The sequence below is a fragment of the Mercenaria mercenaria genome, chromosome 16 (assembly GCF_021730395.1).
Source record: "Mercenaria mercenaria strain notata chromosome 16, MADL_Memer_1, whole genome shotgun sequence".
Taxonomy (NCBI): domain Eukaryota; kingdom Metazoa; phylum Mollusca; class Bivalvia; order Venerida; family Veneridae; genus Mercenaria; species Mercenaria mercenaria.
The window spans coordinates 6,090,791-6,109,139 of record NC_069376.1 but is presented as its reverse complement, the minus strand read 5'-3'; the positions used below and the strand labels follow the sequence as shown (position 1 = coordinate 6,109,139).

Sequence of the window (18,349 nt, the reverse complement as noted above, 5' to 3'; positions counted from 1 at the left end):
TGCTTGTTACTCTTCAAGAGCTAATTGTTTGATCTTCTGGAAGCCGTATAGATATGATGAGAACAGCGTAAACATTATACCAGCTGAGAGTACTTTTGCTTATCTTTAGATTTTTTTTCTGGTGCATTGATTATTAAAGACGATGCTAGATCAGTAACTGTATTGACTATGTATATATACCTCTTATATGCAACATGATTGTGTACCAAGCATGCATACATGTTATATGATAACTCTTGTAACGCAACACATTCTGCCATACTTTAGAAATTACGTACAGTGATTAATACTTTTGAAATTTTAAGGTATCCGATCCACAAATAGGTAACATTTCAACGCCCGACGATCCTATGACTTTTTCGTTTTGAAAGAGTTGTGCCTGCTAAACAAGAATTAGTAAATAAGATGATCATAGTAATATGCACGAATCACTGCAGGCTTTTTTTTTTTACTGCAAAATGGTAAATGCTACACTGTAATTACCAGACCATAGTAATATGCACGAATCACTGCAGGCTTTTTTTACTGCAAAATGGTAAATGGTACACTGTAATTACCAGACCATAGTAATATGCACGAATCACTGCAGGCTTTTTTTACTGCAAAATGGTAAATGGTACACTGTAATTACCAGACCATAGTAATATGCACGAATCACTACAGGCTTTTTTTACTGCAAAATGGTAAATGGTAAAACTGAAATTACCAAAACCTTAGTAATATGCACGAATCACTGCAGGCTTTTTTTTACTGCAAAAGGGTTTAAAATGGTACACTGTAATACCAGACCATAGTAATATGCACGAATCAATACAGGCTTTTTACTGCAAAATGGTAAAATGGTACACTGTAATTACCAGACCGTAGTAATATGCACGAATCACTACAGGCTTTTTTTTACTGCAAAATGGTAAATGGTACACTGTAATTACCAGACCGTAGTAATATGCACGAATCGCTACAGGCTTTTTTTACTGCAAAATGGTAAATGGTACACTGTAATTACTAGATTTCTGTTGATGTATCATTGAAAACTATAAAGTAAAACAATACAAGTATGAGTTCAAAAACATATTTTGTCATGTACTTTATACTTATTTTCAGTACACAGTACACTTTCAAATGATATCAAGTTTATATGAGCTTAACATACATCAATAATTGATATATTTTAATAGCATTGATATAAGCCCACACCGGTAACATACGGGGTATCCAAAAAAACACATACTACCCAAATAAAAAAATATGGGTTCCGGTTTAGACCATGGGCGTGCGACGACCCGATGAAATTTCGGGATATCACGGTTTCGTTAATGTTAAAATGGTCCGTCAGATCGGGAGGCGAAACGCAATATCCCACAATAAGATGTCTGCGACCCAAAAAAATATTCAAAGTAAGCTTTTTAATTTTGTTGTGTTAGAAGCTAATCAGCCGGGTTTAACGTGACTACACTGTATAATTTGTGATACAAACATGCTTTATTCAATACAGAGTAGCATTTTTAAACGGCGATATTTTGAATATTTTTATATTTAGAGTGAGAGTGGATACAGTACTGTTAACTGGCGCCGACATTTTGAAAATTTGAGAAAACAAAAACATTCTCCAACGAGTTCTTCAGCTCGGGGAATGAGAGAATAAATCGATTCACCTTTGTGTCGCTTTTCAGATCGTATTTTAATTCCTTTCCGTTACTTTAGTTTCTTTGAACGTCTCTGTTACTCACTAAGCAAACAGTATTGAATTTTTAAAATTAAGAAATCCGTGTTTTACGTGCAGGCATGACTGATAAATGGAATTTATTTTACTTTTATATAGAATATGGACGGCACTCCAGTACAGCATGTGCAGGGTTGGACCTGTTGACTTTTTTTAAAAAACGTGAGTAGAATCTTAACTAACTTTCCATTGTATAATAATAATGTAAAAAAAACCCCCACCCATAAAAAGCATAGAAATTCCTTTTGCTCAGCCTTAGAATATAGGGAATCGGGCCGGCTTATAGAAAAAAATATAGTTTTTTAAACAGGTTTGGTAACATTGCCCGTCGGGCTTTCGGCATAAAAATAACATTTTTTGAAAATAGTAACGATATTTCTTTCAAATTTGGGTTTTCATTGACACAAATTAAAATAAAAATAACTTGGTTGCCTTCAGTTTTGGTAGAATTATTTCCCCTTTTAGTTTTTTATGACGCATTATTTTTTGAATTCCAAAAATTTATGTGTTAATGCATTACATTATGCTATTTGCGTTTTTTTTGTATTTTCCACACTCATTTGACACCGTGAAGTTGAGCTTATGATTCTGCCGATAAGCTGTGCTCAGCCTAAATAAAGGGAATCGGATCGGCTTATAGAAAAAATTGAGATTTTAAACAGGCGGGTAACTTTGCTCGATCGGGCTTTCGACATAAAAACTAACATTTTTTGAAAAATAGTAAAGATATTTCTTTCAACTTGGTTCATTATGACACAAATTAAATAAAAATAACTTGGTTGCCTTCGTTTTGGTAGAATTATTTCCCTTTTCAGATTTTTTGACGCATAATTTTTGAAGTCCAAAAAAATTGTGTATTGCATTACAATTTTACATTATGCTATTTGCGTTTGTTTCGTATTTTCCACACTCATTTGACACCGTGCTGCAAGTTGAGCTTATGATTCTGCCAATAAGCTGTGCTCAGCCAAAATATGGGGGAAATCGGATTGGCTTATAGAAAAAAATATGATTTTAAACAGGCTGGTAACATTGCCCGATCTGGCTTTCGACATAAAACTAACATTTTTTTAAAAATAGTAAAGATATTTATTTCAAACTTGGTTCATATGACCAAATTAAAATAAAAGAACTTGGTTGCCCTCAGTTTTGGTAGAATTATTTCCCCTTTTCAGATTTTTATGACGCATAATTTTTGAAGCCCAAGAAAATTAAGTGTTAATGCATTACATTAATCTTTTTTTCATTATGCTATTGGCGTTTGTTTCGTAATATACCACCTCATTTGACACCGTGAAAAATTGTCAACAGTCGGTATAGCGTTGAAAAGCGCAACTTGGTGCGGGAATGCAATTCGCTTGATCTTTCTTTGGAATATGAAATTTACTGTTTTCAGTCGTACTGATACAACACATTTTAAATAAATCCGTATTGATATGGCCACATTTTAAGATTAAGTCATTCTGATCCCTAACAAATTCGAAATTTTACAAAAAAAAACAGCCCCTTATCTGGAGCTCTGAAGCATGCTCGATTATTTGGTCAGAATTATAAAGGGAAATTGAATTCAAACTGTTCCATAAATGCAAGATTTTAAAGAGTTAGTCAGAACCATAATCATGCAGAAGATGTAATTACTTTCACAAATGGGCTCAAATTTTGGACTCGCTAAATGCAAGTCAGTTTCATGGAATGGAGTTAAGATAAAAATTTCACACAATTTATTTTGCAAATACAAAAATAGTCAAAATTGTTGCGGTTTTGGGTTAATGTATGTAGTTTTCGCTTTCATTTGAGGATAACAAAAAAACACAACATCTTTTTTAGCCGGCTCCCTGGCTGCATGGTTATTTTTATATAAATACTGGAAACATTTTATAAGAAAATTTTTACGCCTCTAAAAAGCACCAATTTTATCTGATGGCTGAACCTATGTTCGGAGCCAGGGGCAGAAAAACCTTAATGTAGAAAAAAACTTCGGGAGTTACTTTCCTCTTAATGAAGAAAACTGATTTTAAATATGTAGATAAGAAAAAACTGGGACGGTAGCCAGTCTACATCTTTTTTGGGTTAGCCAATTTTTTTGAAGGGGATTACTGATATTATTAAAAGAAATGTAGAGGTCTATCTTATAATTAAATCTAGAACGCAGGCTATCTTACAAATTTTAAACATGTATACAGTTGAATCGGTATTTTTAATTTTAAAGTACGAAATTTGCCTTCCCGTAGTTTCAGCCAGTAGTTAAAGTTCCCCATCAATGATGCGTTCCGAATTACTTTGAGGGTCATTTTGAGTTTATAACGCAAAAATTGTATGCCAAGGAAAACCGTGCAAACAATATTGATGTTCTCCCATGATTTTTTAGGATATTCTAACATTTTTAATTGAAAGTCTAAATTTGCAAGAGCAACAAGAAAAAAAGCTACGTTGCTAAAATTTGCAGTACGTTGGTCAAAAAAGTTAAATTTGAGCTCTGCAAAATGCAAACTGAAGCCGTCACATTACTTGTTGTTCCGATGCATTCAATTCTGTTCTTCTGGAATCCCCAGTCGATCATGTCCCAAACAATATGATGAAGTTTTTTGGAGGGTATGAGCTAGACCTTTTGGGTTTAATGGTTCAAATTCAGCTTTAAGTTCAGGCAGGGTGAAATAATATTTGGGGTGTCAGGTTTGGGAAAAATTTTCTTTTCTGGTTGCCAGAATGGGTTAGTTGGAAATCTAAATTTTTGTACACTGCACACATACTCAAATATGTTTAAAGTTTATTTTATACATTATGAATCATGACCGTCACATCCAATAAACAATGTAGCATTTTGTCGGCTCCTGTGTTCATACTAACTGAGGAAGGCGGGAAACAGATTCTTCTAGCTGCTTTACAAGTCTGTTTTTGCCTTTTAATGATGTCGAGCAAAGTGAAGGTCATTAGCCACCAAGTCAAAAAGTACATGGAATTCACTGGGTTAAAGTAATGTTTTGCTGTTCTGGCTGGTCACTCTTTTGTAAACAACCTATACTCATTACGTGACTTTTCTTTTTCAAAACTGAAATTTTTAAACCGCATTTACTTTTTTTCATTGTACATTTTGTACAAATTTGCTCCCTGTTTTATTTTCATTAAAAAGTTTTTTTTTCCAAAATTTTCCCTCCCGCCAGGCCAATTTAATATAATTGGGGTCATTTATGGCATGAAAATTGAATAACTGCAAAAAACGATTTTTGCCCTTAGACCTTTGAAATTTCAAAACTGCGGTTGTCCATGTTTTCTTAATTTGCTCACTTTTTCACTATTTTTCAGCATCTTGGTCTATTATAACAGAGTATTGTTTTTACTGCTCCAAAGTGCTTGTTGACAGACTGAAACCACTTGCTTGCAGCTCATAAGGTATTTCTATCTTTCTGTTTCTTTATTATAGCTGCAGCTGTGGGCAGCGTTTCAATCATTCAAAAAGCATGATAATTACTATATACAATTAGTATTTGTGTGGACAGATTTTGCGATTATTCAGTGCACAGAATCAATACCAAGGAACTTTTAGGCGTAATGTTTCCTGTATCTTGACCTACATAAATTTTTGGGCCAGACCTAAATGTTTTTATGGCCTTTGAAAAACATTTTTTTTCAACTTTTTGACAAAAAGTTGCAAAACTGCACTTTTTATGCTTTAAACATGGACAGTGATGTTATAATCAACTTTCTAATGCTTAGAGGCATAACACCCCTATTTGTATTTATTTTTTGACACAAAAATAATTTCCAAAAGTCTCCCTAAAAATAATTTTAAAAAATCCAAAGAAAAATTTTTTCCCGGGCCCCACCTACCCTTAATTTTTTAGCATGTTACCGGAAACAAGAATTTTTTTTAGGCCTTAGTAAAGACTCCCATTTCATTTTCTTGATGAAAAAACATTTCTGGACAAAACCATAAAAAATAATACATGTATGCAAATTTAAACAATGATTAGCTCGATCAATGTCACAGGGTGACAACATGAGTTGATGTTCGTCATGTGTCAACAATTTGTAAAAATCTTCTTCAGAACCCTTGGGCAGATTTTCACCAAATTTCACAGAATGATCATGGGGTGGTCCTCTTTCAAAATTACCCAAAGAATTTATTCCATATAGAACTCACCGAAAAGAAAACTTTGAAAATGATTTTTTTGTCAGAAATTGTTAGCCGGCAGGGGCTTTTCATCCTTATATGACAGAGGGCCCATATTCGGCCACTTCCCAATCCAAAAATATTGCATTTTTTTCCAAGCATCCCAAAATGCAAGGTAACATTTTCCAAAAATCACATCAACAAATGGTTTAATTTTGTTTACAGCTTAGTATTACCGGAGGAAGCGGTTCTCAGATATTGATTTTTTAGTGAGCTTTTGTGATCGCGCTGCGTCCGTCAAACTGTGCGTGCGTCCGTAAACTTTTGCTTGTGACCACTCTAGCGGTACATTTTTCATGGGATTTTTTATGAAAGTTGGTTGGGGTCTTTTTTTATCAATTTACAATGTTTGATTTGTGTTTTACAGGTTTATTTCTTGAGAGCAGGCAGCTACAAAATGGAAGGTCAACAAATCCAGTATACTTGAAAAGCAAGAAAGAAACACCAGAAAATATGAAAAGACAGAAATACAAGGGAAAATTGAATAAAAAAAAACTTTTAAGGTAGGAATTCAGGATTTACTTGGAAAACTAAAATTTTTTTTGGGAGCAGCAGTGATTGACTAAGCCTGTTACTTTAAGAGATAATGTTTATCACATTGGTTTTGTTATTGTCGAGCCCGCTTGCGGAAGCGAAGGACATAGTTGTCCAAATGTCTGTTCGGTGTATGTGCGTGCATGCGTCCGTCCGGATTTGTTTTTTCCAGACCCTAACTTTTGGGCATGCATGGAGCAAACTTGTTTATATTTGGGGATGAATGTTAACCTCAGTAAGACGGAGTGTCATGCACAAACCCCAGGTTCCTATCTCAAGGCCAAGGTCACACTTACAGGTCAAAGGTCAAATTCAAAAATGACTTTGTCTGGAGCATTTCTTCTTCATGCATGGAGGGGTTTTGATGTAACTTGGGACAAATTGGTTCACCATCATGAGATTGGGGTGTGATGCGCAAGATCCAGGTCCCTAGGTCTAAGGTCAAGGTCACACTTAGAGGTCAAGGATACAAGAATGACAACTTTGTCCGGAGTATTTCTTCTTCATGCATGGAGGGATTTTTAGTAACTTGGCACAATTGTTTACCACCCTGAGACGGAGTGTCATGCGGAAGAACCAGTTCCCTAGGTCTAGATTAAGGCCACCTTAGAGGTCAAAAGTCAGATACAAGAATGATTTGTCTGGAGCATTTCTTTTTGGTGCATAGAGGGATTTTGATGTAACTTGGCACAATTGTTCATCATCATGCGGACTGAGGGTCATTTCATAAGATCCTAGATTTACTTCCCCTTTTTTGTTATATAAATAGCTTCATTTGTAACTTTATTTGTACTGGTCATAGGGAAACTCAAGACCACTTTTCTGTAGTACAACATGCATGTTACATCCAATTTTTTAGGTGTATTTTGACCTATCTCTGGTGATGCGGATTTTTGTTGTGGACTTAGAATTTTTTTTTTTTTTTTTTTTTTTTTAAATTTATTTCCTTTTTTAAATGTAAAATAATTTATATTGTAACTTTTTACAATCTCTTTTATTGGCATAAATGTTTGCCTCAGTGAGACAAGGAGTGTCATGTACAACTCCCAGTCCTTTTGACAGCTGGGGGCGGGGCTCGATATATGCCCATGGGCATCTAGTTCTCATAAAAAATACTAAAGTTTCATTAATCTTATTTCAGATAATTGTTTTCCGGTTTATTTTGTAAAATGTCTACTACAAATTTTAATTAACTTAGTTACAGTAAAATAATATTTTTCATGAGATTTTAAAGAGAATGTTCTGTTATACCCCCCGGTAGTAAGCTTGTCTGTCTTTCAGTTAGTAGGTTTTCATGGCTTCCCCGATGATAACTCATGAAAAGCTTGACCGATTTAAATATTTTTGGTACATAGTTACAGGTCAAGACGACTTTGGGGTCGTAGGTCAAAAGGTCAAGATAACTTGCAAACGCTTTGGCCTGGGATCTTTAGCTTTTGCAACACAGGTGGGAACATGATAAAATACAGGTTGTTTGATTTGAGGTCAATAGATCAAAGGGCAAGGTCACAGTGACCTTGAATTAGTTGAACCCTTTCCGGTGATTTAAATTGGCCTTGAGCCTAGGGTGATTAAAGTTTGGTACACAGGTGTACATCATGAAATACAGGTCAAGTTTTACTTTGAGGTCAGTAGGTCAAGGTCACAATAAGGCAAAACAGTGAAATGTTTTTCAGATTATAACTTGAGAATGCTTGAGCCTAGGATCATAAAAATTGTTAGGGAGGTTGATTATGACCAGCAGGTGACCACTAATGATGTTGAGGTCAGTAGGTCACAGGTCACAATAAGGCAAAACAGTGAAATGTTTTTCAGATTATAACTTGAGAATGCTTGAGCCTAGGATCATAAAAATTGTTAGGGAGGTTGATTATGACCAGCAGGTGACCCCTAATGATGTTGAGGTCAGTAGGTCACAGGTCAAGGTCACACTGACCTTGTTCTTTAAAATAATGCACGGAGGGGCACCTGGGGTCTTCCTCCCCCATTAAAACTGGAAAGTCGCCATATGACTATCTTGTGTCGTGTGATGTTAAATTCAACAAAATAACGGTTTTTTTAAAACAGTTTTGGACAATAACTTCAGGATGCTTGGGGTGAGAAACACAAAAATTTTGTACAAGGTTGGTCTTGACCAGCAGATTACCTGTATTGATTTAGAGTTCCAAAAGGGCAGGATGAAGGGGAAAAATTTAACCTTTTCCATACAACAAGGTGAGCTTTTGTGATCGCCCCGTGTCCGATGTCCGTTCAGTCCGTCGTCAACAATTTGACTGTTGGGCACTCTAGAGGTCACAATTTTGACAAATCTTTATGAAACTTGGTCAGAATGTTAACCTTAATAAAATATTGGACACATTTGATATTGGGTCATTGGGATCAAAAACTAGGTCACCAAAGTCAAATCAAAGGAAAGCTGCTTAACACTGTAGAGGTCACAATTAAGACTATATCTTCATGGAAACTTGGGCAGAATGTTTATCATGATGATTTCAAGGTCTAGTCTGAATCTGGGTTATGTAGGGTCAAAAACTAGGTCACTAGGTCAAATCAAAGAAAAACTAGTTAACACTGGGAAAAAGCCACATTTATGACCATATCTTAATGAAACTTGGTCAAAATGTTAATCTTAATGATCCTTTGATCAAATTAAAACTGGCTTAAGTGGGGTCAAAAACTAGGTCACCAGGTTAAATCAGGGAATAGCTTGTTAACACTCTAGAGGTCACAATTTTGGCCCAATCTTAATGAAACTTGGTCGAATGTTACTCTCAATAAAATATTGGAGGAGTTTGAAATTGGGTCATCTAGGGTCAAAAACTAGGTCACCAGGCCAAATCAAAGGAAAAGCTTGTTAAAAACGTAGTGGCCACATTTATGACCATATCTTTTAAAGAACTTGGTCAGAAATTTTAATCTTGTGATCTATAGGCCAAGTTAAATCTGGGTCAGGTGGGATTAAAAACTAGGTCCTAGGTCAAAACAAGGAAAGCTTGTTTACACTCTAGAGGCCACATTTATGACTGCATCTTCATGAAACTTAAAAAGAATGTTAATCTTGATGATCTTTAACTCAAGTTTGAATCTGGGTCATGTGGGGTCAAAAACTAGGTCATCAGTCAAATCAAAGGAAAAGCTGTTAACTCTTTAGAGGCTACATTTATGATCATCTTAAGTAACTTGGTCAGAATGTTATCTTGATGATCTTTAGGTCCAATATGTCAGGTGAGCGATACAGGGCCATCATGGCCCTCTTGTTTATTTGTTTTGTTGTAAGAGAAATTGTACATTTTAGAATTCAGATTAGAGCAGTCACATTTTCTTTATTTTGACAATACTTATTTCAAAAAAACCCGACAAAAGTATCCAGTACTGTTATTAAAAGTTGTTATTCACAGTTCAGCTCTATTTCTTGTATGGATAAAACAAAAATTTTGTGATCTGTGATCATTTTAAATGTGTATACAGATAAACCTTAAACATGTGAACATTTTATTCAATAAATAAAGTGTAATGCAAATCTTTGTAATGTGTATATAAAAGCAAATATTAGGATTTGTTTTACGAGTAATTTCAGAATTACACTTAACACAAATAGAAAAAAATCAGCTGCACAAGAGGCTAATATGTCTCCCTAGATTGAGCTCTTAACCTGCTGTGGTTGCAAATAGATTTTTTGGTGTGTGGGTTTTCTGTTAAGTCTTGTTAACAGTGAGTTGCATCTAGTAACTTTTCAGGTTGTTTTGATTTTTAGCTCCCTGAGCACAGTGTGAGCTGAGTGATCACCTTAAGTCTGTCATTGTGCTTCTCAACCAATTTTTCTGTTAACACCGTAGTAGGCAGTTTTTAATGCCCCCAAGGGAGGCATATTGTTTTTTAACCGTCTGTCGGTCTGTCAGTCCCGTCCGCAATTTTCGTGTCCGGTCCATATCTTTGTCATCGATGGATTTGGTTTTTCAAATAACTTGGCATGAATGTGTACCACAGTAAGACGACGTGTCGCGCGCAAGACCCAGGTCCGTAGCTCAAAGGTCAATGTCACACTTAAACGTTAAAGGTCATTTTTCATGATAGTGCATTCGTGTCCGGTCCATATCTTTGTCATCCATGGATGGATTGTCAAATTATTTGGCATGAATGTGTACCACAGTAAGACGACGTGTCGCGCGCAAGACACAGGTCCGTAGCTCAAAGGTCAAGGTCACACTTAGACGTTAAATGTCAGTTTTCATGATTGTGATTCGTGGGCCGGTCCATTTTCTTTGGGCATCCATGGATGGATTTTCAAATAACTTGGCATGAATGTGTTTTCCCCAGAAAGACGACGTGTCATGCGCAAGACCCCGGTCCGTAGCTCAAAGGTCAAGGTCCCCACTTAGACGTTAAAGGTCATATTTTTATGATAGTGCATTGATGGGCGTGTCCGGTCCATATCTTTGTCTTTTATGCATGGGATTTTAAAATTATTGGGGATGAATGTGTACCACAGTAAGACGACGTGTCGCGCGCAAGACCCAGGTCCGTAGGTCAAAGGTCCTAAACTCTAACATCGGCCATAACTATTCATTCAAAGTGCCATCGGGGGCATGTGTCATCCTTTGGAGACAGCTCTTGTTTTAAATGTTAAAGGGATGAGTTGAAGTCTGATCGATTCCCGATTGAGGCAGTGCCTTATTTCATATTAAAACTTGCTTATTTGTGGGCCGGATATCTTAAACACACTTTATCATACACATGTGTATTTGTATACACAATTATGAATTGTAAAAATAGATCAAAATAACAATTAAGTCGAATCATGCAATCATATACATGTTTGTAATCTTATTTATTCTAATACCTCAAGTCCTTTTTTAAAAACAATCACAGAATAAGATCTTAGTATAACTTTAAATTTTATTCATTGAAAGATTAATCACATGTTAACCACATGTTAAAGTAAAATTGAGTTATTTAAAATATTTGTTTCAAACTGCATTTAGCACGCCCGCTTAGCTCAGTAGGTAAGAGCGTTGGTCTACGGATCGCGGGATCGCGAGTTCGATCCTCGGGCGGGGCGTATGTTCTCCGTGACTATTTGATAAACGACATTGTGTCTGAAATCATTAGTCCTCCACCTCTGATAATTCATGTGGGGAAATTGGCAGTTACTTGCGGAGAACAGGTTTGTACTGGTACAGAATCCAGGAACACTGGTTAGGTTAACTGCCCGCCGTTATATGACTGAAATACTGTTGAAAAACGGCGTTAAACCCAAAACAAACAAACAAACAAATCAAACTGCGTTTTTTGTTGTTTTTTGTTTTGTTTTGGAAGGCGACTTGTGAATTTATTAAACTGACAGGTTTTTCTGTACTTTGATTCCTTAAAGGTAGCGGGTTTAACTCGTCACATCAGAAAATGCAGGTCAAGTTTGACTATGGGGTCAGTAGGTCAAAGGTCAATGTCATAGTGTTAAACGATTTCCGGATGATAACTTGAGAAATTTTGGGTCGATGATCATGACTTTGTGTACACAGGGGTATCATCGTGAAATGCAGGTCAAGGTTGACTTTAAGATTATTAGGTCAAAGGTCAAGATCTCATTGACCCTGAACAGTTAAAAAGTTTCCGGATGATAACTTGAGAACGCTTTGGTTTAGGATCATACATTTTGTACACAGGTGTATCATCATAAAATGCGGGTCAAGTTCGACATTGGGGTCAGTAGGTCAAAGGTCACAGTGACTCGGAACACTTAAATGGTTTCAGGGTGATTACTTTAGAACGCGTGGGTCTAGGATCATGATTTTTTGTACACAGGTGTATCATCATGAAGTGTAGGTCAAGTTCGACTTGAGATCAGTAGGTTAGAGGTCAAGGTCACATTGACTCGAAATAGTTACTAGTAAACAGTTTCCGTCCGTGCACAGTTTCCTGTAAAAAATAACGCGAAACTTCACAGGTCTGGGATGATCCTTGGATGGTCTTCTTCATAACAAGGTCAAAGACTTTTATTCGATGCAGAATTGTGGTCGCCATGGCAATCGGAAGGAATGTCGTTAAATCTTTTCGTCCAAAATCACGGGTCAAATGGCTGATATTTGCAACGTAGCGTTATCCAGTGGTTCTCTACCAAGATTTTCAGATTATCTCTCTATATATAGCTAGTATCAAATATGGTCCCGTCCTGCGTTGGAAATAACACGTTCGTTTGTATGTAACGTTAACCTTGAAAATCTTGTACAAAACCACATGACCTAGAGCTTTGATATAAGGTAATATTGTGTGGTAGTCCTTAACAAAGAGTTCTAAAATTATCCCCTGGGATTAAAACAGGCTGTACCCGGGAGGCTCATGGTTTGAGTAGACTTGGGTAGGGGGAAAACTAACTTGAAAAATATATTTTTTAAGCCCTAAGGACCAGAGCTTAGATATTTAGTATATTACATGCTCTAGTGGTTCTCTTCCAATATTGTTTAAATCAAAATTCTCTTCACTAAACATTTATTTTTATGCCCCTGGCATCTACTGATGCGGGAGGCATATAGTGATCGTCCTGTCCGTTTCTCCATCCGTCCTTCGGTACGAGGTTAACCAAATGGGACCGTTTCGTCTAGCATCAATACCCCTTACTAGAATGACTTGATACTAATGCAGATGTAACCTGTGGCCATTCCTCATCTTCAAATATTACCTGACCTCAGTTTCACATTGACCTCATTTTGGACTTAGATTGCTTTATATGAGCCATCTCTTGGTTAACCAAATAGGGCAGTTTCGTCTAGCATCAATACAGCTTGGAGGAATGAATTTATACTAATACAGATGTAACTTGTGACCATTCCTCATCTTCAAACATCACCTGGCCTCAGTTTGACCTTGACCTCGTTTTGGACTTAGGTTGCTTTGTATCGACAGGGGACATCAAGCGTTTATTAAACGCAGCTCTTTGTTAATGTTTAATTTTCCATTAAGTTCTATCATCAGCCTGTAAAGTTTTGTACCCTTACTAGGTAATACCCCTCCCCATTCTCCGCTTTTTTATTCCTTTTCCGGATATATTGTGTTGCCACTTGAAGCATATTGTAGTCGTCTTTCAGAGTTGCACACCCTTAAAACTTTTTCAGCTCTGAAACTCAAGTATGCGATTAAGAGCCATATAGTCCTTTTGTTAGAGTCAAACTTCTAATATCCCGTCGAGTTTGCTTTATTTGAATTTGACAGGACTAGCGTCTGTCGCTAGCAAATTGTATTTCTGCTGTTGACAGAAATTGTATATCTTTTCATCATCTATATAGATGAAGTAGTATTGGAAACATACGCTTTTCTAAAGAAAATCTTCAACCTAGTGTTTTGCATTATTTATGTTTATATGTAGTTACAAATACTTAAAATAAATTTTCAAACATTTTATCATCCACTATATATTTTTACATAGCGTATTGTTATAAATATTTATCTGCAAATGTATCTATCAAAAATTGTAATAAAGTTAAATAAAAATCATCATCTTTCGATATCTGGCTACAATCTTTTTGAATATATTTTAGCTTCAAAATGATACCTTAGTCATTTGTAAAGACGATGTCCGGAAAGTGCTTGATGATATTGGTAAAGCAGTTCAAGATGAAATAAGAACTGCAAAAGAAGATTACATAAAGAATGCTAAAAGGAAAACATTACAAATTATTAAACTCACAAAAACATATGTCAGCGCAATTGACAGACATGGAAAAGCGTCGTTGTCTCAATTAGATACAGCATATAAATCTGCAATGGATGAAATAGAAAAGCAAGCAAAGGAATTGATTCAAGACATACAAGCTGAAGGAGAAAAACAAAAAGAATATATTTCTTCAGAAGGACATACTGTTCAGAGAAATTTAGAAGATGCGACTGATAAAGAAGTAAAAAGGTTGACTAGAGAGATCACGGCTGGAATTAACACGATTGAAGCGGAAGCCACTACTCAGGTGAAAACAATTGTATCAGAAGGAGAAAAACAAAAAGAATATATAGCGACAGAAGGACATGCTGTGAAGAGACAGTTAGTAGATGTGGCTGATCAAGAAGTAAAAAGGTTGAAAACAGAGGCCACTGCTGAAATTAATACGATGAAAACGGAAGCCAATACTCAGGTGAAAACAATAGCATCAGAAGGAGAAAAACAAAAAGAAGATATAGTTGCAGAAGGACATACTGTAAAGAGACAGTTAGTAGATGTGACTGATCAAGAAGTAAAAAGGTTGAAAACAGAGGCCACTGCTGGAATTAATACGATGAAAACGGAAGCCAATACTCGGGTGAAAACAATTGCATCAGAAGCTGGTAAATCTATAAAACAAATAGCGGGAGCCAGAGACGAAGGGGTGAAAGGAATGAGAACAGAGGCACTTACTCGAATGGAACACCTAAAAGAATATGCTGAGGAAGGGGTTAACAAGTTAGAAGTTGAAGCCAAAGCTGGAGTAACAAAGATTAATTTAGAAACTGATGAAGCATTAAAGCAGATTGAGAAATCAAAAGCAGAAAGCAAAGAAGATACATACAACAAATTAAAAAAGGGTAAGTGTAATTTCTTTATAACCTCCAGTACTTAAACATGAGGCATGGGATATGCCATTATATACATAATCTGATATTTCAGTAAGCCGGTTCAATCTTACTTAGCCAGATCAATTACTGGCTCTAGACAATAGAAGTTTATATATATATTGATAAAGTGTATACATTTTTAGTTCTTATGACTATCACAGCAGCGTTGTTTGTGTCACGTGGCGGCCGTAAAATGTCTCCCCGTACCTTCGAACAGAGCTGTTGTATCCCGATCTCTTCAGATCGTTAAGCACGACATTTATGTTGTGTTAGCATGGTTACTGTACTGTTTAGTTTTAGCTCGATCATTTCGGCCTGGGTAGTTCCAATACCCAGGCTTTAAAAACTTTGGGTATTGTTTCATCACCTCTTTGATATGGCGCCTGCTTTTTAATTTTGTCTTTTGGCAGCTTCTGTGATATGCAGGCTCAATAACCATGGATACCCTATCTAAATTCCTGTTTGTTTAGTTCTGCCCATTGTTTTCTTGATTAGAGCAGTCATTATTTTATCTGGGGACCGTACGCCGCTTTTCGCGGAATTGCATTCTGTGTATCGTCGAAGTTTCCACGTGCACCACCACATAAACACATCTGAGGATGGCTCTAAATTACATTCTGGTACTTGACACATCTGAGGATGTCTCTAAATTACATTCTGGTACTTGTAACATATGTTAATGTTGTGTTCTGCTAAACCCGGGGTTAGAGGGCGAGGACGGTAGCTTGCACTTCCACTACCGCCAATGAACAGGTTCCTTTAATATTTATAAATTTACAGAAATATCGGCCTTTCTTCAATGCCGGGTACAGGTACATCTACTTTTTAACATATCTAGTTCTGATATAGGTATATAATATAAGAACGACATTCGATTTTGGAGCGACATTGGACATTTAATTTTAGAACGACATTAGACATTCGAATCCAGAACGACATTGGACATTCGATTTCAGAACGACATTGGACATTCGATCAAATCCAGAACAACATTGGACATTGGATACCAGAACGACATTGGACATTTGATTTCAGAACGACATTGGACATTGAATGCCAGAACGACATTGGACATTCGATGTCAATCTGGTATCGAATGTCCAATGTCGTTCTGAAATCGAATGTCCAATGTCGTTCTGGTATCGAATGTCCAATGTCGTTCTGAAATCGAATGTCCAATGTTGTTATGGATTCGATAAAATGTCCAATGTCGTTCTGGCATCCAATGTACAATGTCGTTTTGAAATCGAATGTCCAATGTCGTTCTGGTATCGAATATACAATGTCGTTCTGAAATCTAATGTCCAATGTCATTCTGAAATCGAACGTCCAATGTCGTTCTGGTATTGAATGTCGAATGTCATTCTGAAATCTAATGTCCAATGTCGTTCTGGTATCAAATGTTCAATGTCGTTTTGGATGCGAATATCGAATGTCGTTCTGAAAACGAATGTCCAATGTCGTTCTGGTATCGAATGTCCAATGTTGTTCTGAAATTGAATGTGCAATGTCGTTCTGAAATCAAATGTCCAATGTCGTATTGGTATCCAATGTTGTTCTGGATTCGAATGTCCAGTGTCGTTCTGGTATCCAATGTTGTTCTGGATTCGGATGTCCAATGTCGTTCTTAAATCGAATGTCCAATGTCTTTCTGGCATCCATTGTCCAATGTCGTTCTGAAATTGAATGTCCAATGTCGTTCTGGTATCGAATGTCCAATGCCGTTCTGAAATCGAATGTCCAATGTCGTTCTGGTATCAAATGTCCCATGTCGTTCTGGCATCCATTGTCCAATGTCGTTCTGAAAAATCGAATGTCCTATGTCGTTCTAGTATCAAATGTCCAATGTCGTTCTGAAATCGAATGTCCAATGTCCTTCTGGTATCGAATGTCCAATGTCGTTCCGGATTCGAATGTCCAATGTCGTTCTGGATTCGAATGTCTAATGTCGTTCGTAAATTGAATGTCCAATGTCGTTCCAAAATCGAATGTCGGCCTGGTATCCAATGTCCAATGTCGTTCTGGTATCGAATGACCAATGTCGTTCTTAAATTGAATGTCCAATGTCGTTCTGGTATCGAATGTCCAATGTCGTTTTGAAATTGAATGTCCAATGTCTTTTTCAGTTCCAATGCCCAATGTCGTTCTGAGATCGAATGTTCAATGTCGAAAGTTAAACTTATTGCCAACTTCACGCTTCAAATGTTCAATGTTGTTCTCTTATCCAATGTTCAATGTCGAATGTCGAACTTCTCGCCAACTTCACACACTTGTTCAGATATAGGTATATAATATACATGAAATAAATATTTCATTTTCAGCTATTTGCTTTAAATGTAGAATTATCCGTCGAAGAAACTTAACTTTACAGTTACTGTCTTTATAATTATATAAATTGATTATGTATTCAACACTCCTAATATAAATGTGATGACAAGTATTGTAATGAAAAATTGTGTCTCAACATTATTAATACTGTTGCACAAAAAAAAGAGAATATATTTACGTGTTAACATTTCACGAGGACGCAGGGCGAATTATTCTGGCCACGCAAAACCAATTTTGAATGTTTTGATTTAAGTAGACCATGATTGTTTTCCTATACACGCTTCAGATTATTTTTGTATGCTATACATTATTTTGATTAAATATACCTATTTGTAATAATAGAACAAGACAGTAGGAAACAGTACCTGCATGAAAATAAATTAAATAGGCTTATTTGTAATAACAGAAAAAGCAATAGAAAACAGTGATCTATTTAAAACTTAAAACATTGCATTGACAGCTCTAAATTATAAGATAATACCGGCTGAGCACTAAACTACAAATCCAACTTAAGGGGAATAAGTCTGTTTGGTTCAGAGTTATTTAAATGGTAGTTATAGCTTCCCCTTATGTATCACCTTGCAATAAAAGAGGTAATATACCTCAACATCCCCACCGGAAGCTAACGAGAGAATTAATGGAAATGTTTACGACAAACTAAATATGTTTGTATATTCATTCTTTAACATGTGCTAAAATAATGAATAAATTATACCACAGAGAATCATTTTCCATGCAAACTTCACAACTTTCATCTTGAGAGTACGTAATTCTGAGTATTTTGATATTTTCGGCTATTGGTACTTTGCGAAACGGAACGGAACGAAACGAAACGGAACGAGGGGCACCATATGGGGGGAAATAAAAAATCAAATTTAAATTTTAAAAATCAAAATATTATAGTAAATTACATGAACCCTGTATAAACATCAGTTGTTGAATGATGTATAATGTCCGATGAAACTAATGATATGCAAAACATCAAGTATGAAACATGTTTTGTCTTGTTTCGTTCC

The 18,349-nt window shown here is 36.1% G+C and overlaps 1 protein-coding gene across 4 annotated transcripts in view; it reads left to right on the top strand.

The window, feature by feature from the left end:
* The window catches only part of LOC123544517 (uncharacterized), a 184,484-nt gene that overhangs the window by 137,276 nt on the left and 28,859 nt on the right, over positions 1 to 18,349 (top strand). For 3 of the 4 annotated variants that reach the window (XM_053526079.1, XM_053526081.1, XM_053526080.1), the window contains one exon: positions 13,961 to 14,975. The exons of the other annotated variant lie outside the window; for it this stretch is intronic. In XM_053526079.1, the coding sequence (XP_053382054.1) occupies positions 13,961 to 14,975 (1,015 nt within the window). The remainder of the gene's footprint in view (positions 1 to 13,960; positions 14,976 to 18,349) is intronic. 4 annotated transcript variants of the gene reach the window in all.